This window comes from Mustelus asterias, chromosome 16 (assembly GCF_964213995.1).
Source record: "Mustelus asterias chromosome 16, sMusAst1.hap1.1, whole genome shotgun sequence".
Lineage (NCBI taxonomy): Eukaryota > Metazoa > Chordata > Chondrichthyes > Carcharhiniformes > Triakidae > Mustelus > Mustelus asterias.
In genome coordinates this window covers 25,233,580-25,259,910 of record NC_135816.1, presented here as the reverse complement: position 1 = coordinate 25,259,910, position 26,331 = coordinate 25,233,580, and the positions used below count along the sequence as shown (strand labels likewise).

At 43.4% G+C, this 26,331-nt stretch overlaps 1 protein-coding gene across 1 annotated transcript; it reads right to left on the bottom strand.

Moving 5' to 3' along the window:
* Nucleotides 1-208: 208 nt before the first annotated feature.
* On the bottom strand, nucleotides 209-23,020 carry LOC144505463 (glucosamine-6-phosphate deaminase 1-like). Its single transcript, XM_078231569.1, has 7 exons — nucleotides 22,938-23,020; nucleotides 18,042-18,191; nucleotides 15,242-15,343; nucleotides 6,228-6,410; nucleotides 5,579-5,763; nucleotides 3,801-3,975; nucleotides 209-677 (listed from the first exon to the last, which is right to left on the bottom strand). Exons 2-7 carry the CDS (start codon nucleotides 18,163-18,165, stop codon nucleotides 583-585), a joined length of 864 nt encoding a protein of 287 aa, XP_078087695.1. The 5' UTR covers nucleotides 18,166-18,191; nucleotides 22,938-23,020; the 3' UTR covers nucleotides 209-582.
* Between the last annotated feature and the right edge of the window lie 3,311 nt (nucleotides 23,021-26,331).

Below are 26,331 nucleotides of genomic sequence, written 5' to 3'. Positions count from 1 at the left end.
AAGGCACAGAGTAAATTTATAAATAGAATCAATATATTGAACGAGAGACAATAACGCTAATCAGGCCACTTTAGTGCTGTGCTCAGTACGACAACGATTTCCGCGCAAAGTTTTACTTTAAAAGAAAACATTGCCACGTCTTTAAGTGGTTTCTCAAATTAACTTGTAAAAAGAATAGATTTTCAAAATTTTTTAATTGTTTTTATTTCAGAAAAGCGTTTGAAAATATACTGATAGGGCGCAGCCAGGTCTGAACTGCAAGTGTCCACAAATAAAAATGAAGCATTTCAAATGTATAAATTTTCATACAGGTCAAGAATATTCTTCTCATCGCCAGCCCTCTTTTCTTGAAATTCCTATGCTTAGATCAGCAAAGTTTAGTCTCAGTCAATCAGCTGACTTAAGATCCCTCCCCCCACCCCCCTTTCTACCTATTCCATAAAAACAACAAGACATTTTCATTTGAGAACACAAAAGTGTGAGGAAGTACTGTAAAGGTTTCATAAGCATCTGGCCTAAGGTTCCTTCAGATACTCATTCAGAAGAAGCGATTTACATGGAAAGTACTGCAGCTTACGGTCCTCAATCCACGCAGCGAGCATGCAGAATCTTCATTACATCAGTTTCTTTCATACTGTACAATGGATCTACAAGCTTATTGTGAACATGCAATAAACCTGGGGAAGAAATAGAAACAAAAGGGATATAGGAGCAACATTAAAAATATTCTGTAATAAGTCCTCGAAGACATAAGTCCCTTCACCAAAATCCCTTTATTTACAAGTCTGGCAATAGCATACAGAGTGCTTTTAGTTAGCAGTCTACACGAGGAGTCCCAGAGGAACTGACATGCCTGGTTAAGTACAAAACAAGAGGCTCCCCGATTGGCCCATCAATTTGGCCCTTAATGGTGGAGCTCATATTCTAACAGGCCAACCTCAATTGCCTGATTAAAGTTATTACACACTCAGACAACAATTTGCATTTGTATAGAGCCTTTAATGTAGTTTTGTTTTAGTCATTTTACGGAATGTGGGCATCTCTAGTTGGGCCAGCATTTATTGCCCATCCCTAACTGCCCTCCATTTTAGAAGGCATCTGAGAGTCAACCACATTACTGTGGACCTGGAGTCGCATGTAGGCCAGACCAGGTAAGGACGGCAGATTTCCTTCCCTGAAGGACATTAGTGAACCAGATAGGTTTTTAAACGACAATCGACATGGTTTCATGATCATCATTAAACTTTTAATTTCAGACTTTTTTAAATTAAATACAAATTTCACCATCTTCCGTAGCAGGATTTGAACCCTGGACCCCAGATCTTGCTCTGGGACTCTGGATTACGAGCCCAGTGACAATACCACCATGCCACCACCTTCTCAAAGCAGTTCCCAGAAGCATTAGCAAACATTTTGTCACCAAGCCTCGTGAGGAGATATGTGATCAGCTTGGTTAAAGATATAGGTTTTAATGATCATCTTAAGGGGTATAGCGGTTTGGGGAGAGAATTCCAGTTTTGGGCCTTGGCAGCTTATGGGACAGTCGGCATTGGTGAAGCGTTGAAATACAAAGATGCCAAAGAGGCTAGAATTGCAGGAGCACAGAGGTCTGAGGGTGGGTGGGCTGGCTGGGATTACAGAGATAGGGAGGGGCAAGGCTGTGAAAGATTTGAAATCAAGGATGAGAATTTCAAGATTGATTTGATATATTATTGTCACATGTATTAGTGCACATTAAAAAGTATTGTTTCTTGCGTGCTATACATACAAAGCATACCGTTCATACCGAAGGGAATGAGAGAGTGCAGAATGTAGTATTACAGTCAAAGCTAGGATGTAGAGAAAGATCAACTTAGTGCGAGGTAGGTCCATTCAAAAGTCTGATGGCAGCAGGGAAGAAGCTGTTCTCGATTCGGTTGGTATAGGACGGAGGTGCTGCCGAACAAGGAGTTCAGGGGCGATGGACTAAATGGACTTTAGTTCTGGTCAAAGCACAGGAAGCAGAGGTTTGGATGAGCAAGTGAATGGTGGGTCAAAGTGGGAGGCCGGCTAGAAGAACATTGGAATAGTCAAGTCTAGAGTTAACAAAGATACGAACAATTACAACTGTACAGACAGTGCAATTTTAAAAAAGCCAATCATGAGGATTAAACAACTCCGAGAAAATAACCCATTTATTATGGTTTAATTGCAAACCTGTTATTCCAAATGTCACATGTAATTTTAACCAGGACCTTTAATGTCATAGAACTCTCCCGGCAGAAGCAATTCACAAGCAATTAACCTGGAATTTTACAACTACAGTCACGTGTCTAGGTTGAACAAACATTTTCAGGCAACAAAAACTTTCACTTCCATTTTTTTCAAGATCATCGATTATAAACAAAGGAATCCAACCCTCAGTGGTAGACTTTCCAGTCTGTCTTAGAGCACGTGACCAGTTCTGCAGCCTGGTAGAATTGCAATACGGAAAGCAGACAAAGTGCTTGATCATGTTGCACAGACAGTCAAGCAGCACTTGGAAGATATCACACTAAATCCACGGAACACCTGGGTCAGACCTTGAAGATGGTGTTTAGATCCGGTCAACACAACACAAGGCGGGATGTTCAAGCAGTGGGTGTGATGCAGCAGAGAGCCGCAAGGGTGGATCCTGGGATCAAAGGGTTGATTATGAGGAAAGACTGGAGAAACTGCAGTTCGTTAGCTTTGAAAGGAGGTGTCTAAAAGAAAGGGAATTTTATAGAAGTATGCACAGCATTAAATCAAATAGATAAAGGTTAAATCAGAGCACAAACTCGAGGTGAGCCAAGACACTAAACAAGTAGCCAATTAAACTGCGGAAAAAGATAGCTGACAGACATTCAATTCATGTGTAGCAATCAAAACTGAAATGATCTTCCAAGCAAAAGGACCTTCAGATTATTTCAAGGGACAGTTAGAATCATAGAATCCCTACAGTGCAGAAGGAGGCCATTCGGCCCATCAAGCCTGCACCGACAATGATTCCACCCAGACCCTATCCCCATAACCCCAGGTATTTACCCTACTAACCCCCTAACCTGCACCTCTTGGGACACCAAGAGGCAATTGAGCATGGCCAATCCACCCAACCCACACAGTGTGGAAGGAAAGCGGAGCACCCGGAGGAAACCCATGCAGACATGGGGAGAATGTGCAAACTCCATACAGTCACTCGAGGTTGGAATTGAACTCAGGTCCCTGGCGCTGTGAAGCAGCAGTGCTAACCACCGTGCCTCCCCATTAGATGGCATGATAAGAAAAATTGAAGGTTTTTATTACACACGGTGGGCCAAAATGCCCCCCCTGGTATCTCTCTGGTGATCACATCTTAATACTTCCCCTCCCCTGCTCTCACTGACCCATCCTAATGGACTTGGAGAATGAGCAAGTTTAGAAAAACTCCAGAAAGTTATTACGATCGAATATCTTCACTGAATTTCCCCAAAGACTGCAAACTCTAGTAATAATCAATTCTCTGGGCGGCACGGTAGCATAGTGGTTAGCACTGCTGCTTCACAGTGCCAGGGACCCGGGTTCAGTTCCCGGCTTGGGTCACTGTCTGTGTGGAGTTTGCACGGTCTCCCCGTGTCTGCGTGGGTTTCCTCCAGATGCTCTAGTTTCCTCTCACAGTCCGAAAGATGTGCTGGTTAGGTGCATTGACCCGAACAGGCGCCAGACTGTAGCAACCAGGAGAATTTCACAGTAACGTAATTGCAGTGTTAAATGTAACACTGCCTTACTTGTGACTAATAAATAAACTTTAACTTTTAAATTACCTTTAAAATACTGGACTGTTTTTACACGGAGTTCCATGGTGGCATCTTCATCGCACACAAACAGTGTTTTTGGATGCTGCTGAAAAGCAGATACAGTCCACATGTGGTTGACACCATCTTCTATTGCTTTACACAGAGCCAACGCTTTATGAACTCCCGTGATAAGAATCATTACCTACAGGAATAAAAGGAAACTCATTGAGAACCTTCCATTACGGAACAGTGACGATCACAGAATGCTAGCAGCTGTTGTTTCTCTTCCTGCACCGAGTGGTGCCCAAGGCAGACTTTCATCTCTTCCCATTCCTATAGTTTTTCCTGGACCGTGTTGCTAGTCAGCCGTCAGAGGCCAATTGCTTGAGGAGCGCCACTCCACATCAAGCATGGCTGACCAGGAGTCTCTCCCGCACTTAGCGCCTCCCATCGGTGTGTTGGAAGGATTTGCAGGTTGATACTCAACCTCTCTGACCACCTTCCTTGGCCACGAAGCCATCGGGTGGGGATCGAATCCAGAGTTTCCAGCTCAGAGGCAGAGGCGCTTCCCATTACACCACAGGACCTCCTCGAAAGCTAGCAGTGTGTCTTAAAAATTATTGCATTGATCTTTTTGCAAGGAAAGGACAGGAAGAAGCAAAAGGAGGGCTAAGTTTGGAGGACAGTCAGAGGGGCATAGATCAGTTAGAGAGTCGAGATCTTTTCCCAAAGGTAGGGCAGTCTAAAACTGGAGGGCACAGGTTTAAGGTGAGAGGGGAGATACACAATAGGGTCCAGAGGGGCAATTTTTTCACACAGAGGGCGGTGTGTGTCTGGAACAAGCTGTCAAAGTTAGCAGTAGAGGCGGGTACAATTTTGTCTTTTAAAAAGCATTTAGACAGTTACATGAGTAAGATGGGTATAGAGGGATATGGGCCAAATGTGGGCAATTGGGATTAGCTTAGTGGTTTAAAAAAAAAGGGCGGCATGGACAAGTTGGGCTGAAGGGCCTGTTTCCATGCTGTAAACCTCTATGACTCTAAATATTTCAGGACAGCAATGTTGTATTGGAATGCAAATACAATGCAGTTTAATAAGGCCCCTTTCTCGAGCAGTTGCACGCTTGCCAGAGTATGACTGTCTGGACCAATGTCTAGAGTTAAAAACATTTCAAATAATAACTCCAAAGACAATGTTTTTCATGTAAAGTCCATGTGGACAACCAAAGAATCAGAGGGAAGATGAGAATAAATGCAATAAGTTGCTTAGCATCCAAAGCAGAGTCAATAAAACTTTCAAAAGGGAACTAGATATGTGAAAATTAATACATTTGCAGGATTATGGGGCATGAGCAAGAGACTGGGACTAACTGGATATCGCATTCAAAGTTGCATAGGTTAGGTAGATTAACCATGGGGTTACAGGGGTAAGGCAGTGGGGAGGGGCTGGGTAAGATGCTCTTTTGGAGAGTCAGTGCAGACTCGATGGGCCGCATGGTCTCCTTCTGCGCTGGAGGGATTCTATGGTTCTTTCAAGGAGTACAAGTACGCAAAATAGCCTCCTTCCAGTCAGTAACATTCTATGATTTGAAAAAAAAAAATCCAGTTCTACTTTTCTACCAGGTCTTCAAAGCTGCAACACCGACTGATAAAAGGATGCAAGGAGTGAGGGTAATAAACAGGTAACTTGCAAGCAGTACAAAAACATAATTACATCCAAGAGGCAAACTTGGTACATTTAACACATTGGGATGTTTTCAAAACTAAAGAAATATAAACCATGCAATTTAGCTGCCATTTCTTTACCTCTCTCGCATCCATTACAGTCCCCACTCCAACAGTCAAAGCCATGGTTGGGACTTTAGACAAATCTCCATCAAAGAACCTGGCATTGGCCAATATTGTATCCAATGCCAATGTCTTTACTCTGGTGCGAGACACCAGACTGGAGCCTGGTTCATTGAAAGCAATGTGACCATCTGGACCAATGCCTATTCAAAGCCAAAGAGAAAATAGAAGTGTGAACAAAACATAACAAAAACATTTCAACAGAACTCATTGGCAGCTTCACCCAGGGTTAATCCTGTTTTGGGGAAATTTTAAACCCAGCTCAAAACTAATCCCATTACCATGAGTTAAACTCCGTTTCCTTCAAAGTGGGGGCACAAACATGACTTGTGTAGAGAAATGGTAATATCACACTGCTCTACTTGAAAGACTCTGCATTGTGCTCATAGTAAGGGAAGAATTTACACTGCGCCCAACTAATACTGTGCCTGATAGTTACCCCAGGAGTTTAGAGTAAAAAAGTAATAATTTCCCCAATATAAACATGCGCCCTTTGATAATCACAAGAACAAACTACACCTCCAAACTAAACAGATTACAACTATTGTGTAAGTAGCACCAGCTTCAGGAAGATGGAATTAATTCTATATAGGTTACTGCACAGTACCACCAACGAATAGCTCGATTCCTCCTGCTGCTTTAATCTTCTCCTCAAAAGCATCGCACTCTGCCTCCAGGTCAGGAGCATTTCCATCGAGAATGTGTGTATTTTCAGCCAAGATGTCAATGTGCTTAAATAGATTGTTCCACATGAAGGAGTGATAGCTCTCAGGATGGTCCCTTGGAAGGCCTGCCAGGGAAGTGCAACATATTGCATAGTCATTAAAGTATAACCAGTGATCAAATACATTGGCCCCAGATTCTCACGTTGATGAGTACGATCCCTCCATTACTACTCCCACATTACAAAAGGACACAATTAAACATTAAGACAGGGAAGGTTTGTTTTCTCCTAGCTGATGGGTCAATTATTAGGGGGCATAGATTTCAGGTGATTGGCAGAAGGATTAGAGGGGACATGAGGAAAAATGTTTTTCACCCAGAGGGCATCTGGAATTCACTGCCTAAGTTGGTGGTTGAGGCACATATAAAAGGTCCTTGGATCTGCATTGATGGTGCTGTAACCTGCAAGGCTACATATGAGCTGCTGGAAATTGGGATTAAAATGAGTGGCTAGTTTCCTTTTTTTGATCTGCGCAGACATGATGGGCTGAGTGGCCACTTTCTGCACCATAACTTTAGTATGGAGAGCTCTGGAATTTTGCAACATCTCAAAGCTGATTTCAATGTAAAGACCAATCAAATTCTGCCACAAGAGAATGCATCTGTCCAGCGATGGAGATGCTCAGCTTTCTTAGTTCCACCAATGCCGTTCATAAGTCAGCCTTAATGAGCTGTTTAAATGCAATGAGGTTGGTTCGGGGGACACACATTTAATCTCCCTCCCTTTTCAGTCGTGCCTGACCTCTGCTCAACGTCACCCTAACGCAAAGCATGTAGCACAGATAGGCCCAAGCTATATCCCAGTATTGTGTGGCACTACATACTGACAAGTCTGCCATACTATCATTGTGATCACTTTTATTAGGTCTGTGCATGCAACGTTTCCTGCCAGATCTTACACAATCAAGGTGAAGCTAATCTTCGACAGGAAAATCCTGAACATTAGTTGGCCACATTCATGGAACCCATTCTGTAAATTCAGTATGAACAAACCTACAAAGTAGTGACAGACTGCTACATTTTATCATTGACATTTTTCCAGCAGATATATATCAGGTTTACAGTATACATTATTAATACAGTATTTATTACACAAGATCTCATGCAGCTGACTGAAAACCAAATGCAAAACTGCTGAGAAGACTTGTTTTTAGCAGCAACAGGCATCACACAGGAAATGCTTCATATTTAAAGTTTATTTATTAGTGTCACAAGTAGGCTTACATTAACACTGCAATGAAGTTACTGTGAAAATCCCCTAGTCGCCACACTCCGGCACCTTTTCGGGTACACCGAGGGAGAATTTAGCATGGCCAATGCACCTAACCAGCACGTCTTTCGGACTGAGAGAGGAAACCCGGACGAAACCCACGCAGACACAGGGAGAATGTGCAAACTCCACACACACTGTGACCAAAGCCAGGAATCGAACCCGGGTCCCTGGTGCCGTGAGGCAGCAGTGCTAACCACTGTGCCACACAGACCCAGTCACCTCATGTCAGTCTCCAATGGGTTTTAGTAAATTACCTTTAGAAATAAAGTAGATGGGATGTGTCTAAAGTGAATGATTTGAAAGATAATAGCCGGAAGTTTTCAGCCGTTCACTGCCCACCGCCACTGCCAGTGCAAACGGAGAATTTGGCGCTCAGCTAAATCTCCATTCGCCGCGCGGGAGCTCGGAGAATCCCAGCCGCGCGGGAGCTCGGAGAATCCCAGCCGCGCGGGAGCTCGGAGAATCCCAGCCGCGCGGGAGCTCGGAGAATCCCAGCCGCGCGGGAGCTCGGAGAATCCCAGCCGCGCGGGAGCTCGGAGAATCCCAGCCGCGCGGGAGCTCGGAGAATCCCAGCCGCGCGGGAGCTCGGAGAATCCCAGCCCAATGTTACGTAATATTTGAAACATATACAGAGATAATTCATCGCTGATATTAAAATCCCTTTTTAATTATGTTGCAGTGCACCAAGATATGTGTGTCAAAACCTATGCTACTGTATCCAGGCAATGTACAATCACTGAATTGTTACAGCACAGAAGGAGGCTTGTCAGCCCATCATGTCTGTGCCTGCTCTCTGCATGAGCAGTTCACCCAGTGACACTTCCCCCCCACACACCCTCTCCATCTAACCCTGCACATTCTGGTTTTTGATTGAACCCTCCTTCACCACTATCTCGGGCAGTGCATTCCAGATATTAACCACTCTCTGCCTGAAAACGTTTTTCCTCATGTCTCCAGTGTTTCTTTTGCCAATGGCCTGAAACACCTCACATTCGTACACCAGTGGGAACTGGTTTTTTCCCAATCAATTTTATACAGACCCCTCTTGATTTTAAATCTCTATCATGGATGGGGTTTTGCCAAACCCACCCCTCTCCCCTCCTCTCCCCCAACTCGTCGGCCCTTTTTTCAGCGGCAGCGGTGACCTGCCATTGGCCGATGGCAGGATCTTCCGGTCCCGCCACTGTCAACAAGGTTTCCCATTGTTCACACTCTCCAATGCCAGGGAACCCGCTTTAGGGTCTCATCATCACACGGGATCGGACAATCCCACCAGCGGAAATGACTGGAAAATCCCACCCACATCTTTTCTCAAAGAAAGATGGTCTCAACTTCTCCAATCTATCTACCTGACCGAAGTTCCGCATCCCTGGAACCATTCCCATGAATCTTTTCTGCACTCGCTGTAGTGTCTACACATCTTTCCTGAGGAATTAAACAAAACTGCAGTTAATGCTGAACCAGTATTTTATAGTTTAACATAACCTCCTTGCTCTTGTACTCTGTCACTATTAATAAAACCTGGGATACTGTATGCTTCATTAATTGTTCTCTTATCCTGTCCTGCCACCTTCAACAACCTGTGCACTTATACACCCAGATCCCTCTGCTCCTGCATCCCCTTTAGAATTGTACCCTTTATTTTATATTTATCCTCCACATTCTTCCTACCAAAATGAATCACTTCACACTGAACCAGTGTCCAGTGGCGTACCACAGGGATCTGTGTTGGGGCCCCCTATTATTCATCATTTATATAAATGACATTGATGACTATATGGGGGGTAGGATTAGTAAGTTTGCGGATGACACAAAGATTGGACGGATGGTTAACAGTGAGGCAGAGTGTCTTGGGCTACAAGAAGATACAGTCGGAATGGTCAAATGGGCAGATAGGTGGCAGATGGAATTTAATTCTGAAAAGTGTGAGGTGATACACTGTGGAAGGAAAAATTTGACAAGAAAGTACTCAATTAATGGTAGGACACCAGGAAGTTCTGTGGAACAAAGGGACCTTGGCATATTTGCCCACAGATCTCTGAAAGCAGAGGGGCATGTTAGTAGGGTGGTGAAAAAGGCGTATGGGACACTTGCCTTTCTCAATCGAGGCATAGATTACAAAAGCAGGGAAGTCATATTGGAGTTGTATAGAACTTTGGTGAGGCCACAGCTAGAGTACTGTGTGCAGTTTTGATCACCACATTATCAGAAGGATGTGATTGCACTGGTGGAGGTGCAGAGGAGATTCACCAGGATGCTGCCTGCGATGGAACATTTAAGTTATGAAAAATGGTTGCGTAGGCTTGGGTTGTTTTTGTTGGAGCAGAGAAGACTGAGAGGCGGCCTGATCAAGGTGTACAAGATTATGAGGGACATGAACAGAGTGGATCAGGAGCAACTATTCCCCTTAGTTAAAGGGTCAGTCACAAAGGGACATAAGACCATAAGACATAGGAGCGGAAGTAAGGCCATTCGGCCCATCGAGTCCACTCCACCATTCAATCATGGTTGATTTCAACTCCATTTACCCGCTCTCTCCCCATAGCCCTTAATTCCTCGAGAAATCAAGAATTTATCAATTTCTTCAAGAATTTATCAATTTCTTCAAGAATTTATCAAGGTAGGAGGTTTAGGAGGGATGTGAGGAAAAACCTTTATACCCAGAGGGTGGTGACTGTCTGGGATGTGCTGCGTGGGAGGATGTTAGAAGCGGGTTGCCTCACATCCTTTAAAAAGGTATCTGGATGAGCACTTGGCACATCATAACAATCAGGGCTATGGGCTAAGTGCTGGCAAACAGGATTAGGTTCAGGTGTTTCTAATGTGTCGGTGGGGACTTGATGGGCCAAAGGACCTCTTCTGCACTGTATGATTCTCTGCACTGAATTTCATCTGCCACTTATCCACCAACACATCTACATTCTTTTGAAGTTTTACCTAATGCTCCTCACGGTTCACAATGCTTCCGAGTTTCCTATCATCTGCAAATTTTGCGGTTATGCCCTGCACACCAAAGTCTTAAAATATCTATATCAGAAAAAGCAAGGGTCCCAACACCAACCAGTGATGCGCCACAGGTATCAGTGCTGGGGCCTCAACTCCTCACAATTTATAGAAATGATTTGGATAAAGGGATTGACGGGATGGTCGCCATATTTGCTGACCACACAAAAATAGGTGGGAAATTGTGTTGCAAAGAGGACATAAGGAAGCTACAAAAGAATGTAGATAGGTTAGGCAAGTGGGCACAGATCTGACAAATAGAGTACAATGGGGGGAAATGTGAAATTGCCCATTCTGGCAGGAAGAATAATAAAGAAGCATATTATTTAAATAGTGAGATTGCAGGGCTCTGCGATACAGAGGCATCTGGGTGTTCCAGCAAATGAGTCGCAAAAGATTATTTCTCAGGTACAGCAAACAGTTAGCAAAGGTAAATAGAATGTTATTGTTTATTGAGAGGGGAATAAGTACAAGAAAAGGGAGGTTATGCTTCAGTTATATAGGGAATTGGCGAGACCAGATTTGGAGTAGTGTATAGTACTGGCCTTTCTATTTAAGGATATAAGTATATTGGAAGCGGTTCAAGTTTACTAGATTAATGCGTGGAGTGGTTGTCTTACGAGGAAAGGTTGGACAGGCTAAGCTTGTATCTATTAGAGTTTAGAAAAGTGAGAGGTGACTTGATTGAAACATACAAGATCCAGAAGGGGCTTGACAGGCTAGATGTGGAAAGGTAGCATGGTGGTTACCACTGCTACCTCACAGCGCAGGGACCTCGGTTCAGTTCTGGCCTCAGGGGACTGTGTACACATTCTCCTTGTGTCTGCGTGGTTTCTCCGGTTTCATCCCACAGTCCAAAGATGTGCAGGTTAGGTTCACTGGCCATGCAAACTTGCCCCTTAGTGTCAGGGGAATTAGCAGGGTGGATACGTGAGCCTGGGTGGGATTGTTGTCGGTGCAGGCTCGATGGGCCGACTGGCCTCCTTCTGGACTGTAGGGATTCTATGATTCTTGTGGGAGAATCTAGAATTCACAATCACTGCTTAAAAATAAGTGTTTGTACAATTAAGTCAGAGATGAAGGGCACGATCTTCACACCACGGTCCCACTGCAGCGAGGTCGGAGAAACTCCACTCACTGCAACAGGATGGGAAAATCCTGTCGGCAGCATGAATGGTGATGAGATTCCGGCCAAAGGAAATAACTTCTGAGGACTAAGAGACTTTAAAACTCTCTTCCACAAGAGACAGTGGAGCCAGAGTCTTTGAATATTTTTTGAGGTAGATAGATTCTTGATAAGCACAGGGGATCGAGGGGGTTTGAAAGGTCATCAGCGAGGTAGGCAGGAATGTGGTTAAAATTAGATCACTGATTCAGATTATTGAATGGTGGAACAGGCTCCAAGGACTGAGTGGCCTACTCCTCCAAATTTGTACGTTCACACGTACTGACCCCTGGGGAACTTTACTACAAACCTTCCTTCAGTCTGAAATCAGTCATTAACCATGGCTCTCTCCTGTCACTGAGCTAAGTTGCTACTACCTCTTTTATTCCTCAAGCTATAACTTCGTCACAAGTCAATTGTGCAGCACTGTGCCTTTTGAAAGTCTATGCACACCATATCAAAAGCATTACCCTCATCAATGCTCTCCTCTACCTCTTCAAGAAACCCCAACAAGTTGAACATGATTTGCCCTCAACAAATCCATGCTGTCTTTCTTTAATTAAACCCCAGTTTCCCAAGCAACCATTAATCTTATCTTAGATTATTATTTCTGGAAGCTTCCCCACCATTGAAGTTAAACTGACTGAGCCGTTGTTGCTGGGCTTACACTTACAGCCCTTTCTGAACAACAGTGTAGCATTTCCAATTCTCCAGTCCTCTGGCACCACCCCTGAGTTTACGGAAGACTGGAAAAATATAGCTGGTTCCTCCGCAAATTCCCCTCACTTCTCTCAGTATCCTTGGATGCATCTCATCTGGTCCTGGTGTTTTATCAACATATTGCATTAAAAAATACAAATAAATGAATAACTTTTGGTTTCGGGATCCAAATCAATTTGTTCAGAGTTATTTTAAATACTAGTGAGAAGGGTGTAGAAGAACTAATCAGCAGGGAAATTACAGAGAGATGCAAACATTGTTGTGTAGTTATAATGGCGGACTTTAATTATCCAAATGTAGTCTGGTGGGATGTAAAGGGCAAAGAGAAACAAAAGTTCCTAGATTATGTTCAGGAAACTTTTCTACAGCAGTACATGTCTAGTCCAAAAGAAAGGATGCACTGTTGGACCTGTCTCTTGGAAATGAGGTGGGCCAACTCGATCAAGTGCTACTGGGGAAACATTTAGGAGACAGTGATCATTGCATCATATGGTTTAGGATGACGATGGAAATATTAGGCAATCCAGACCAAACATAATTAACTGGGAGAGAGCTGATTTTAATGGGGCAATAACAGACCTGGGCCGGTTAGACTAGAATGAAAGGTTGCCAGGAAAAACTAGCTGAACAATGGGCTACGTTTGAAACAGAAATGGTCCAAACAAGGTCAAAGTATATTCCCTTGATAGGGAAAGGTGGGGCAAACAAATCCAGAGCTCCCTGGATGAAAAAGGAGACAGAAATTAAAAGAAGAAAAAAAAGTGTGCTTATGACAGGTAGAAAATACAATTGTGAACCAAGAGAAATACAGAAGGTTCAGAGGGGAGGTGAAAAAGCACAGTGCAGAAGCAAAGAGGGATTATAAAAGACTGGCAGCCAACATAAAGGGGAATCCCAAAGTCTTCAACAGGCATATAAATCGTAAAAGGGTGGTAAGAGGAGGAGTAGAGTCGATTAGGGACATAAAATGGAATTTACACATGGAGGCTGGGGACATGACTGAGATATTAAATTAATACTTTGTATCTGTCCTTACCAAGGAGACAGATGCTACCCAGATCATAGCAACAAACAATAAAACTCTGTCCCAATAAAGGTTCGAAATTGATAATGAGTAAGTGTTGGTAATTAAAAGTTGACAAGGCACCAGGACTGTGCGAGATGCATCCAAGGATATTAAAGGATGGGAGAATGGAAACTGCAGAGGCACTGGCCATAATCTACCATCTTCCCTAGACCCAGGGGAGGTATCAGAACCGGAGAATTGCAAATGTTGTACCCTTGTTCAAAAAAGGTTGTAAGGGTAGTCCCAGCAATTACCAGTCAGTTTAACTTCAGTGGTGGGGAAGCTTCTAGAAACAATTATTCGGGATGGAACTAGTAGTCACATGGAAAGATGTGGGTTGATTAGGAAGAGCCCACATGGATTTCTAAAGGGGAAATCGTGTTTAACTAATTTGCTGGGGTTTTTTTGAGGAGGTTACAGAAAGGGTCAATTAGGGTAATACTGTTGACGTGGTGTATATAGACTTTCAGAAGGCATTTGATTTTGCACCACACAACAGACTTGAGAAAAATTATAGCTTGTGGAATAAAAGGGACAGTAGCAACATGGATACAAAATTGGCTCAATAATAAGTAGAGAGTAATGGTCAATGGATATTTTTGGGCTGGAGAAAGGTTTGTAGTGGTGTCCCCCAGCGATCAGTTTTGGGACCTTTGCTTTTCCTGATGTATATTAATGATCCAGATCTTGGTATGCAGAGAACAATTTCAAAGTTTGCGGATGATGCAAAACATGGAAGTATTGTAAATTGTGAAGAGGACAGTGTGGAACTTCAAAAGGGCATAGACACATTGGTGGAGTGGGCAGATAGATGGCAGATGAGATTCAATGCAGAGAAGTGTGAGGTGATGCATTTTGGTAGGAAGAACATGGGAGCGACAACATAAACTAAGGGATAAAATTCTTAAGAGGGTGCAGGAGCAGAGGGTCTTGGATATATATGTGCATAGACATTGAAAATGGCAGGACAGGTGGAGAGGGCAGTTAATAAAGCATATGGTATTCTGGACTTTATTAATAGGGGTATAGAGTACAAGAACAGGGAGGTTATGCTGAACATGTACAAGACACCAGTTAGGTCTCAGCTGGAATATTGTGTACAGTTCTGGATGCCACGCTATTGGAAGCGTGTGAATGCACTGGAGAGAGTGCAGAAGAGGTTTACAAAAATGGTTCCAGGGATGAGAAACTTCAGTTATGATGATAGATTGGAGAGGTTGGAACTGTTCTCCTTAGAGAGAAGTAGGCTAAGAGGAGGTTTGACAGAGATATTTAAAATCGTGAAGGGTCTGGACAGAGTAGATAGGCAGAAGTCATTCCCACTTGTAAAAGAACCAAGAATGAGAAGGCACAGATTTAAAGTGATTTGCAATACTAGGAAGTGTGATGTGGGAAAAAGCTTTTCCACACAGCAAGTGGTTTGGGTGTGGAAACAATTGCCTGGAAGTGTGGTGGAGGCAGGTTCAATCGTGGCATTTAAGAGGGCATTAGATGATTACTTGAATAGAAACAATGTGCAAGGGGTATGGTGAAAACCCAGGGGAATGGCACCAAGTCATCATGCTCATTTGGAGAGCCAGTGTAGACATGATGGGCCAAATGGCCTCCTTCTGTGCCATAACAATTCTGTGCTTCTGCGATAAAATTTAAGTTCTACTGTCCCACACTCACCCACATATTCATCCATATTGAACGTCTTCACATATTTGAAAGATAGATTTCCATCATTATAATATTCAATTAGCTTTTTATAGCATCCCAGTGGAGTGCCTCCTGCAGAAAGATATTAAAGAAAACACTACTGCATATGAATTCTGCAGAGTTTCACAGCAATAAAACAAACTAAATTCAATCACCACATTTATTTATTGCCTCAGCCAGTATAATGGAACATATGGTCTGTGATTTAATCAGAAATGAGTTTTAAAAGAAGCTCTCATATTTTCTTTTCTTCTTTCATTGGATGTGGGTGCTGCTGAAAAGCCAGCAGCTGTTTTCCTATCCCCAGTTCACCCTCGAGTGGTTTACTGAAGGATAATCAAGAGTCACCCACATTACAATGGATCTGGAGTCACATGTAGGCCAGATCAGGTAAGGATGGCAGATTTCCTTCCCTAAAAGACGTTAAGTGAACCAGATGGGTTTTTACAACAATCAATGATAGAAGTTTCATGGTCACCATCACTGTGGCTAATTTTCAATTCCGGAGTTTATCAATTGAATTTAAATTTCAAATGGTGGGATTAGAACTTTTGCCTTCAGAGTATTAGCCTGGGTCTCTGGGTTACTGTGACATTAGCACTATACCATCATCTCCCCCAAATGGCAATATCTATGGATACAGACTCATATCTGCTGTACATTTTAGGCAGGATTATTTTCACAACTTTGGAAAGCTGGAAGATCCGGCTGCTCGCAACAGGATTTCCCGTCGAAAGCACCTCCTGTCACCAGGAAACTCGGTGGGGTTGGAAGATCTTGCTGGCATGAACGGCTGGACAGTGTCGGCCTTTATAAAATATGCATCGTCCTATCATCAAGCTTCACTTACAGCAGTTTAGAACTTAAAAGGTATAACCAGTTCATGGACTAGGATGTTCAGCTGGAGACCAATGGAGTATGGCTTTTCAATGCGGAGTCAGGAACCCGACACCCAAATAAATTCCGCGTCTCGTGTTGAATTGCTCTTGCAACGCCATTTTTAAATGTAAATGGGCTACTTGGCCAAGAGGCCATCAGGAGGCGAGAGCTGCCTGTGGCAAAGTAGGAGGCACCCATGGTAGTGGCTGCCGCTGCCTCCCATTCGGAGCAGGCAGCTCCAGGGAAGCTGGGAAAACCATGGAGATAAAACGAGGCAGACAGTGGCCTTGCACAACAAGATAGGACAAGCACTTGCGCCAACGCTAGTTAGCCCCATGGTTTTGTCTTGAAGACAATTACAAACAAGTGTATTTGGGCCCTGTGGCAAACCCGACAGTTGTGTACTGATGTGTACAAGACTGTTCAAGGTCACCAAAAAAGTATTTGAAAGTTGCATTTGGGAACAGAGCTCTCCCTACCCTTTCAAAATTCAAGACTGTGCCGATGCATTGGAATCCCGCGACAACCTCCAGGACTACGATTTGCAAAACCCTCCCCCTGCATTGGGTCCCGACCCTATGGCCCTTTGAAAATCCCATCCTGGGAGTGTGACTGCTGCAATGACTTGTGAGACAAGGTAAAACCATTTGGTTTAATAACTGCACTTGAAAGCAGAAGACTATAGACTGAAGTCAGAATGCAAGTTTCTAAGCAAGTATCAGAGAATAGCACATTCACATCAGCTTTTACTCCAGGTGACTCCATTGCACTAACGCTGCAATACGTACATTCTAACCCTTCTTCCCAATTCCCAAATCCTGTCTTGGCTTTTACTGATTTTAATTCTCCCATTTAAATGGCTGCTTGCATTACTGAGTTGCTGCACATGTCAAATTCAGAGAAATGAATTACTGGTCCAAATAAACCAGCAGCCTGAATAGTGTTTGGCCCCCGAGTTCCGATTAGCTCACCTTAGTGTGTAGGAACCATTGGTTCAAAAACTCATATACTTGTGATAGAAGCCCAGCAAATATTTACAAGTGTCAAAGAGGTTTCAGATGATGGGGTGGTAGGGAAGAGAAGGACAAGAAAAAAAACGGTCAGGCGGAAAGATCTAGGAGCAATGCTATTGCATTCATGGAAATGGCCACATGCTGGACTATTTGTAGTCTTCTGGCCAAAAGTACCACTTGTAGTTGTTTTTTTTTATATCGAGGAAGGAGAGAAATATCTCTGTTTGTTTCATTCAGTTCTGACTGGCTGTTAACAGGACATCAGAATACAGACATTTGATCTCAGAAATCAGTCTTCAAAAGGGCAGCACGGTGACATTGCTGCCTCACAGCGCCAAGGACCCGGATCAATTTGGGTTGCTGTCTGTGTACAGTCTGCACATTCTCCACGTGTCTGTGTGGGTTTCCTCCGGGTGCTCCGGTTTCCTCCCACACTCCAAAGATGTTCAGGTTAGGTGGATTGGCCGTGCTAAATTGCCCCTTAGGTGTCAGGGGGATTAGCAGGGTAAATACGTGGGGATGCGGTGATAGGGCCTGGGTGGGATTGTTGTTGGTGCAGACTCAGTGGGTCGAATGGCCTCCTTCTGCACTGTAAGGATTCTATTTTAAAAAAGCCAAATAAGATTGATGGAATACAAGAGACCTAGATGATGAGTTTCTTTTTAAACATAGTCAACAATACAACACAGATCTACCCATAATCAGACACTAATTTGGCAGTACCACAGTGAAAAGGCCTATCTTTTGATGTTAATGGGCATTGCTGAGCATTTACCTGGACATTAAATTCAACTCTGAAAGATTCAACCAGACTAAATGACCAACATTACAGACTCAATTCATATCAAATATCTTTCATTGTTGCTCTTGTTACATACCAGTTGGCAAACCTAGGGTGAAGTACCTGTCTGGACCAGGATTGAACATAACGATCCGATTCCTAATGTATTTTGCAGCCCATTCGCTGACTTTCATGCGGTCCTCCAATATTATTAACTTCATGGTTGTTTCTCATATATTCAAGGAAACTGGAAAAGGAAAACAAAGGGCTTGGTGTTAACTCTTTAAATGTGCAATGCTGCCTCGATGAGGTATCCGAGTTCTGGCTAGGTCCTGGAGCAAAGGCTCCAGTGGCCTGTTGGCCAGAATATAACAAATTTCCTTTAAAATATATCAACGGCAGAGACATTATTTTGCAGTTATATGCTAGACAGAGTGTCTGAGAACATTTCCCCCCATTTTAAAAATGGACATGCGTGAACTAAAAATCATTGCAGGGAAGGAGAACATTATTCTTGTTAAATAACAGGAGAATGCATCTAAAAGTTGAGATACGGCAGAATGCTTGCTGAACATAGTTGAAAGCCAGTTCATTATTCATAGGGTGCCCATCATTTTATTCACAACCGCAAGGGATTAGAGTTATTAGCCAGTTCTGGGTGAGATGCTCTGTCAGAGAGTCGGTGCAGACTCGATGGGCTGAGTGGCCTTCTTCTGCATTGTAGGGATTCTATGATTCTGCTGTTTCTTCGAGTCACTTACAACCTTTAAAGACCATGCGCTGCAATGGTGGGCATCAAATTAAAGTGTTTTCTCGAAGGGAGGAAACAGGGAGAATTCATTAACTATTGTAAATTGTTGATTTGTACAAACATTGTCAAAAATCAATTCCCAATTTTGGTTTCCTCCCCTTACACTGAGATTTTTCAGTAAATGAATTATTTAACCATTATTAGATAATAGGCTGCCTTAAACGATGACAATTCAAAAACTTGCAGTGAAAATAAATGAGTTAGCAGGAAGTGAATTTTATTTTACTTAGTTGATGTCATTCTTGTTGGTGAACATAAAATATATTGCTCCTCCGTTCCTGATTGGGGTTTTTTCTAAGTGAGTGGGAGTACGATCATGACATCTCGCACACCTGACTGCTTCCATTCAGCCTCAGCCCACTTGTACCGAGTCCCCTGCTCTCTTTCCTCAATGGATCAACAATGAAGAATGCAGAGAACAAATTATTTCAAATAGTACTGAAGGGTGCATCTGTACAAGCAATAAGTGCTGGCCTTGTCAGCAAAGCTCATATCGTGAGAATGAAAGTAAGTACCATTCACTGGGTCACACTTAGCAAGAGTAATTTTGAATGGCACTTACCCAAAGGTTTAGGCTGAACCTTTGTGATTGATGATTTTACCCTGCCTATGTGCCATTTAAAGCATGTAGCTACATCAATACATCTTCTAGCTAAGTGTCGGGAATAATCATAAACCACACACATTGGGCTGAAGAATGGTTGAGCACCAAGCTGAACGTACAGGACTCTGCATAGAAAAGGGGCCCGTATTGCAATTCTTTCATTCAAAAATACATTTAATTAAATAGACTGGAACACTAACTTCACACACACCCTAGAATTGGCTTCCTAGCTGAAGAGGTCACGTAGAGGAAGATGAGAGACAGGTTTGACTTGATTTGATTTATTATTGCCATGTGTAAAAGTATTGTTTCTTGTGCACTATACAGACAAAGCATGCCGTACATAGAGAAAGAGAGGAGAGGGTGCAGAATGTAGTGTTACAGCCATAGTTAGGATGTAGAGAAAGATCAACTTAATATGAGGTAGGTCCATTCAAAAGTCTGATGGCAGCAGGGAAAAAGCTGTTCTTGAGTCAGTTGGTACGTGTCCTCAGACTTCTGTATCTTTTTCCTGGGGGAGGAAGGTGGAAGAGAGTATGTCCGGGTGCATGGAGTCCTTGATTAGGCTCACAGGAAACAATATAAATGGATAACCAAAACAACAATATATTTTAATATAGTATTGTTAATTGAAATGTCCCAAGACATTTTACAGAAGCATTCTAAAATGAAGCATTCCGAGAAGATTTTAGGTCAGATAACTAAAAGCTTGGTCAAAGAGGTAGGTTTTAAGGAGATTCTGAAAGAACAAAGGCAAGGTAGAGAGGTGTAGAGTGTAAGAAGGGAATTCCAGAGCTTGAGACCGAAGCAACTGTAGGCACGGCCACCAAGGGGGATGCACAGGAGGCCGGAATTGAAGTAGCACAGATATCTCAGACGGCTGAGGGGCTGGAAGAGATTACAGATACTCTGGTTTAAAACTGAGTGCTAGCCAGAATTTACCAGTCGTCTGTTTCAGTTCTGAAATTTGTTTCCCTACCTTTGAGAAGAGTGCCAACAAAAAAAAAACCCAAAATGAACTGAAACTTGCATGCAAAATGGAAGAAAATCTGATGAAAACTAGCGGGAAGGTTTTTCCTGGGAGAACATTGGAAAGCAAAAATGAAATAAACAGACACAGGGGGACTTAGTAGCCATCAAAATAATGGGAATTATGGAGTGAAAAGGCTGTGAACCTGAAGAGGAATATGCAGGTGTTTCAAGATGTTTGGCGCAGCTTTTAAATAAACAAAACGCCACCATTGCTGAATGAACCAAACGGCTCCCTCTGTGGGATTAAGCAAAGAATTGCTGTTGGCAATGGCACAATAGATTTGAAGAGGATGTTTAAGAGAACACACACAGTATAATGACTGAGGTTGAGCGGATGGTGGTGTGGAGAGGTGGATGGGGCAGGAGAGAGAGAGAGAGGAATGATAGAATCTCTACTGTGCAGAAGAGGCCATTCAGCCCATCGAGTCTGCATTGACTCTCTGACAGAGTATCTTACCCCGGCCCTCTCCCCCGCCTTATCCCTGTAACCCCACACATTTCCCATGCTTAATCTCCCTAACCTACACATCTTAAAGTTTATTTATTGGTCACAAATGAGGCTTGCATTAACAGTGCAATGAAGTTACTGTGAAATTCCTGTACTCGCCACACTCCGTTGCCTGTTCGGGCCACCTAACCATCTTGGGACACCAAGGGGCAACTTAGCACAGCCAATCGACCTAACCCGCACATCTTTGGACTGTGGGAGGAAGGAATCCCCCATGCAGACACGAGGAGAATGCACAAACAAGACAATAAAAACAAAATGAAAGACAAGAGATTACTCCTTTGGAGTACTCACCCAAAAGCAATGTGACCTAACAGTGGTGAGCTACACTCTCAACAGGAAATATAAAACAAAGCACTGAATATTCATACTTTAAAACACGCAACAGAACTCTACTAATCAGCGCCTGCAAAAAGAAGTCTGCTCTTTATTAATTGCAAAGATGTAAACCAGTGGTGTCCAAACTATGAAAGTGCAATCTAACTGGCAATCCTGGCTACAAGATCCAGGATACTCATCTCATTCACAAATCTATTGTTTATGTGTTGTTAGTTCATTTATATTGCCCTGACCATTCCCAATGCTGTTAGCTGCTCAATCTAAAAGCACAAGACCTTAATATGAGCAACCTGAGGCATATGTAGATGAATAAGAACAGTTGCTCTAAAGAAGCCTACGTGACCCGAGAGGGGGAAAGCCTATGGGTTGCTGCAGTGGACGGTCCAGTGGTCACCGGGGAATACTTTAAACTCAACTTTCACACCAGGTACAGTTATGGTGCAATTTGGTTTGGAATCAAAGCGAAGGTGGGGCAAATGGAGCACTCAGACTTATCAGGGAAACTGGGGGCTTTAAGCACTCGCCCTTGCTGAGGAGGGACAGACACAATTTCCAGCAGCCACAGTGATGCTGCTGACTCGGGGGGTGGGCACACTGCTAAAGGGATGGTCTTCTTGCTTTTTTTCCCCCCCGCCCAAAAAAAAGGGTCTGGAAACTGTACCTTTGCAAATCAAAGTGTAAATGTGTCCAGCTTGCTTGTGTATGGAAGCATTTCAGCTCCAGCCCTGCCGAGATAAACTCTGAATGCTGGAGATTCAACAGGTCTACACCTTCTGTGCTTCCCGCCTTACAGACAGTAGGAGATACAGTGTAAATTGGCTCGTTGATATTAATCTGGAGCGACCACCCTGATCCTACAGCCCACCCACCCAGCCAGCTAGGGTGCTTTTCCACCTCCCGCCTGCCCACAAATAACCTCGTCACTATTGAGGTTGGTGTGGGTGCAATTTAACTCCCAGTGTTACACTTTCCACCTCCCAATCCCCAAAAAAGTAGCAGACACCGGGCTGAAATCACACAGCACAACCCCCGGGATACTGCAACATTGGAGCGAATGTTGCAGTTTCTGTTCCCGCTTTCAACCCCGTTTGAGTGGAGACACTTTGCAAGTGGAACGCATCAGACACCCACTGGCTGAGGCGGAGGGGGGTACAAATTGCAGAATCCGAGTTTTTAAACAAGTGGCAAAGTGGATAACTGGTGGACAAGAGCTTAACCCTCCCTATAACAACTATCAATCTCATTTCCCCCAATTTCTGATTCAAATCTACAGCAGGTGTAAGGGACATACATACACACACATGGGGGGGGGGGGGGGATCTTGGCCCTGACCAGCAAGGTTAAGCGGATTGATGATGTTGTCACATTGCTCGAAGAATTAAAATCTCACTTTGCAACACAAACTCAACAATTCAGTCAATCCCCCAGAGTGAGTCCCGTGGTGTTGGGGAGCCTCCTTGCTCTCAATACAACAATCAAACCAACCCCGTCAACATCCCCAGCAAGGAGCCTATTCGATAGGTTGCAGCGGAACAGGAGCTCAAAGGGATTCAACATCCTGCTCCCCAAGACTTCCAGTAACCCTGTCGCTCGCCCATGACAGTGAAATCACTTACCCTGAACTCTCGCGTTTACATTTTCACTGGTTTTTATTATATGTTTAAAAAAAACACCACCAACAAATGCCAGTTCTTCTTACCTCCTTCATCAAGCGGTAGGAATCCCTTTATCTTCTGGCTCTCCTCCTCTTATTATTAACCCCCCAGCGCAGGAGAGAACAGTCATCTGATTTTGCTGCCGGTCAGATGATCGGAAGGGAACAGAGAGAGGGAAATCAAATCTCTTGTCAGGAAAAGCGCTGACTCTGCTTTCGGAAGTTTAACATCAAACTCCACACACATAAACAGCACGAAAAAAGGTCACCAAACCATAGTTATTAAGCTTTGTGCTTATTTATCTCCATGTCGATTTTTTTTAAAAAGACAGGTTTGCATTCTGCATCATTGTTTATGGACTCCCGGGTATTTCTGACATTTACCCTGTAATCTGAACTCACAATGATCTGGGTAAAGGGACTGAAGGGATGGTTTCTAAATTTGCTGGCCGCACAGATAGGTAGGGAAGTTAATTGTGAAAAGGATATAGCAACATAGGAGTTAAAAAGTTTATTTATTAGTCACAAGTAAGGCTTGCATTAACACTGCAATGAAGTTACTGTGAAATTCCCCTAGTTGCCACAGTCCGGTACCTGTTCGGGTCAATGCACCAAACCAGCACGTCTTTCAGAATGTGGGAGGAAACCGGAGCACCCGGAGGAAACCCACGCAGACACAGGGAGAACATGCAAACTCCACACAGACAGTGACCCAAGCTGGGAATCAAATCCAGATCCCTGGCGCTGTGAGGCAGCAAGTGCTAACCTCTGCACTACCGAGTTAGGAGCAGAAGTAGGCAAATTCAGCCCTTCGAGCCTGCTCCGCCATTCAATCAGATAGGTAGATCATGGCTGATCTCTCCCTGGTCTCAAATCCACCTCCCCACCTGTTCTCCATACACAAAGAGGCTACAAGTGGGTGGGCAAAAATCTGGCAAATGGAGTATTATGTGGGTAAATGTGAAATTGTCCATTTTGGCAGGAAGTATAAAAAAGAAGTTCATTATCTAAATGGTGAGAGGTTGTAGCGCTCTGAAGTGCGGAAGGATTGGGGTGTCCTATTGCATGAATCACAAAAAACTAGTGTACACATACAGCAGGTAATTAGGAAAGTTAATATAATTTTATTGTTTGGTGGGAAGGGAATTGATTACAAAAATAGTGAGGCTATACTTCAGTTCAAACCATTTCATTGGTGAGACCATTTCATCTGGAGTATTGTGTACAGTATTGGTCTTTTTATTTAAGGAGAGGTGTAAATCAGTTGGAAGCAGTTCAGGAGAAGGTTTACCGGAATAGGCGGTGTTGATTTCTCTGGTTTCCTGTAACACTGGCTGCAGCAAGAACTGTGGTAACAGTAAATTTATTTAACTAACTCGGCAGCTGCAACAATCACTTCTCCACTGCCCAAGATCCCGGGGAATTCTGGCCAGCTTTCGTCACTAGACCACATAATGCCCAATGTGACCACTCATCACCTAGTCATGTGGTGGCCCGGTATACATTCTCCCCGCTTAGTTTGCATCCTCAGTAGTATGAGGTGCAACGATGTGTGCAGTGCAAACTATATACAATGATCTTGGTTTTGGATTGAAGACAGCATAGGTCGAGCAGTTTCCTGTCTGTTCAACATGTCACAAGGTTGTGTTCTCAGCCCCCTATTTTATTCCTTATACATCTATGAGTGTGTGGCCAAATTCCCCTCCAACTCAATTTTCAAGTTTGCTGACGACACCACCGTAGTGGGATTGCAAACAATGACGAGACAGAGTACAGGAATGAGATAGAGAATCTGGTGAATTGATGCGGCGACAATAATCTCTCCCTCAATATCAACAAAATGAAGAAGATTGTCATCGACTTCAGAAAGCGTAGAGGAGAACATGCTCCTATCTAACGGAGATGATGTAGAAACGATCAAGAGCTTCAAGTTTTTAGGTGTCTAGATCACAAATAACCCATCCTGGTACCCCCCATGCTGACCCTATAGTTCAGAAAGCCCACCAACTTTCTCAGAAGACTAAGGAAATTTGGCATGTCAGCTTCGACTCTCATCAACTTTTACAGATTCACCATAGAAAGCATTCTTTCTGGTTGTATCACAGCTTGGTATGGCTCCTGCTCTACCCAAGACTGCAAGAAACTACAGAAGGTCGTGAATGTAGCCCAATCCATCACGCAAACCAACCTCCCATCCATTGACTCTGTCTACACTTCCCGTTGCCTTGGCAAAGCAGCCAGCATAATTAAGGACCTTACGCACCCACATTCTCTCTTTCACCTTCTTCCGTCGGGAAAAATATACAAAAGTCTGAGGTCACGTACCAACCGACACAAGAACAGCTTCTTCTCTGCTGCTATCAGACTTTTGAATGGACCTACCTTGCATTAAGTTGATCTTTCTCTACACCCTAGCTATGACTGTAACACTACATTTTGCACTCTCTCGCTTCCTTCTCTATGAATGGTATGCTTTGTCTGTATACTGCGCAAGAAACAATACTTTTCACTGTATGCTAATACATGTGACTATAATAAATCAAATCAAATCAAAACATGCCCAGCATTGAGGCACTAGTCACTCAAAACCCACAGAGCAGGACATGTCATTCATATTCCTGACAGCAGAGTGCCAACGTAATTCTCTACCCAGAACTCAGTCATGGCAGGAGACTGCCAGGAGTTCAGCAGAAACATTGTAGGGAAGACCTCAATGCATCCCTGAAGAGGTCAAACATCCTTGCCCACTGGGGGGAGTCCAGGCTTTGTCACCAACCAAAATGGACAAGGATGATTCGGGAAGATATGGAACATTATCAGCAATGGGAACACACAGAGAGTGAACAATCTTTCAAAAAACTCATCTACCTGACCCTCCAACACCACCTGGCCCACATGTGGCAGAGTCTGCGGATCGCACATTGGACTTAATAGCCATCTTATGTCCACCAAACTGGAGTGGAAGCAAGTCTTCCTCAATCGTGAGGGACTACCTTAGAAGAAGACTAGAATATTGGCCACTTTTGTCCTTCCCAAATCTGAGGATTTTGAGATCAACTGTCGAGTCCCAATAGTAACCTAGTCAAGGTCAGATAACTCAGCACTGTATGAAATTTGAACCTAGGACTTTTCTAATCTGTATGGTTCTGTTAATTACTGTTATATTTTTCTAAGATAAGCTAAATGATGACCTAATTTTCTCTCATTAGAAAAGGAAAGAGTTTAATGAGGAGTTGGCATATTTGTCCCCTCTCCCATTTTAGAATAAGTATCCATCAGGTTAGTTTTATCTCAAAAAGGGTTCAAAGGTTAAACTAACTGCTATATATCTGATGGCTCATTTTAGATCCCAAAAGAGAAAATGCTGGAAAATCTCAGCAAGTCTGGCAGCATCTGTAAGGACAGAAAAGAGCTGACGTTTCGAGTCCAGATGACTCTT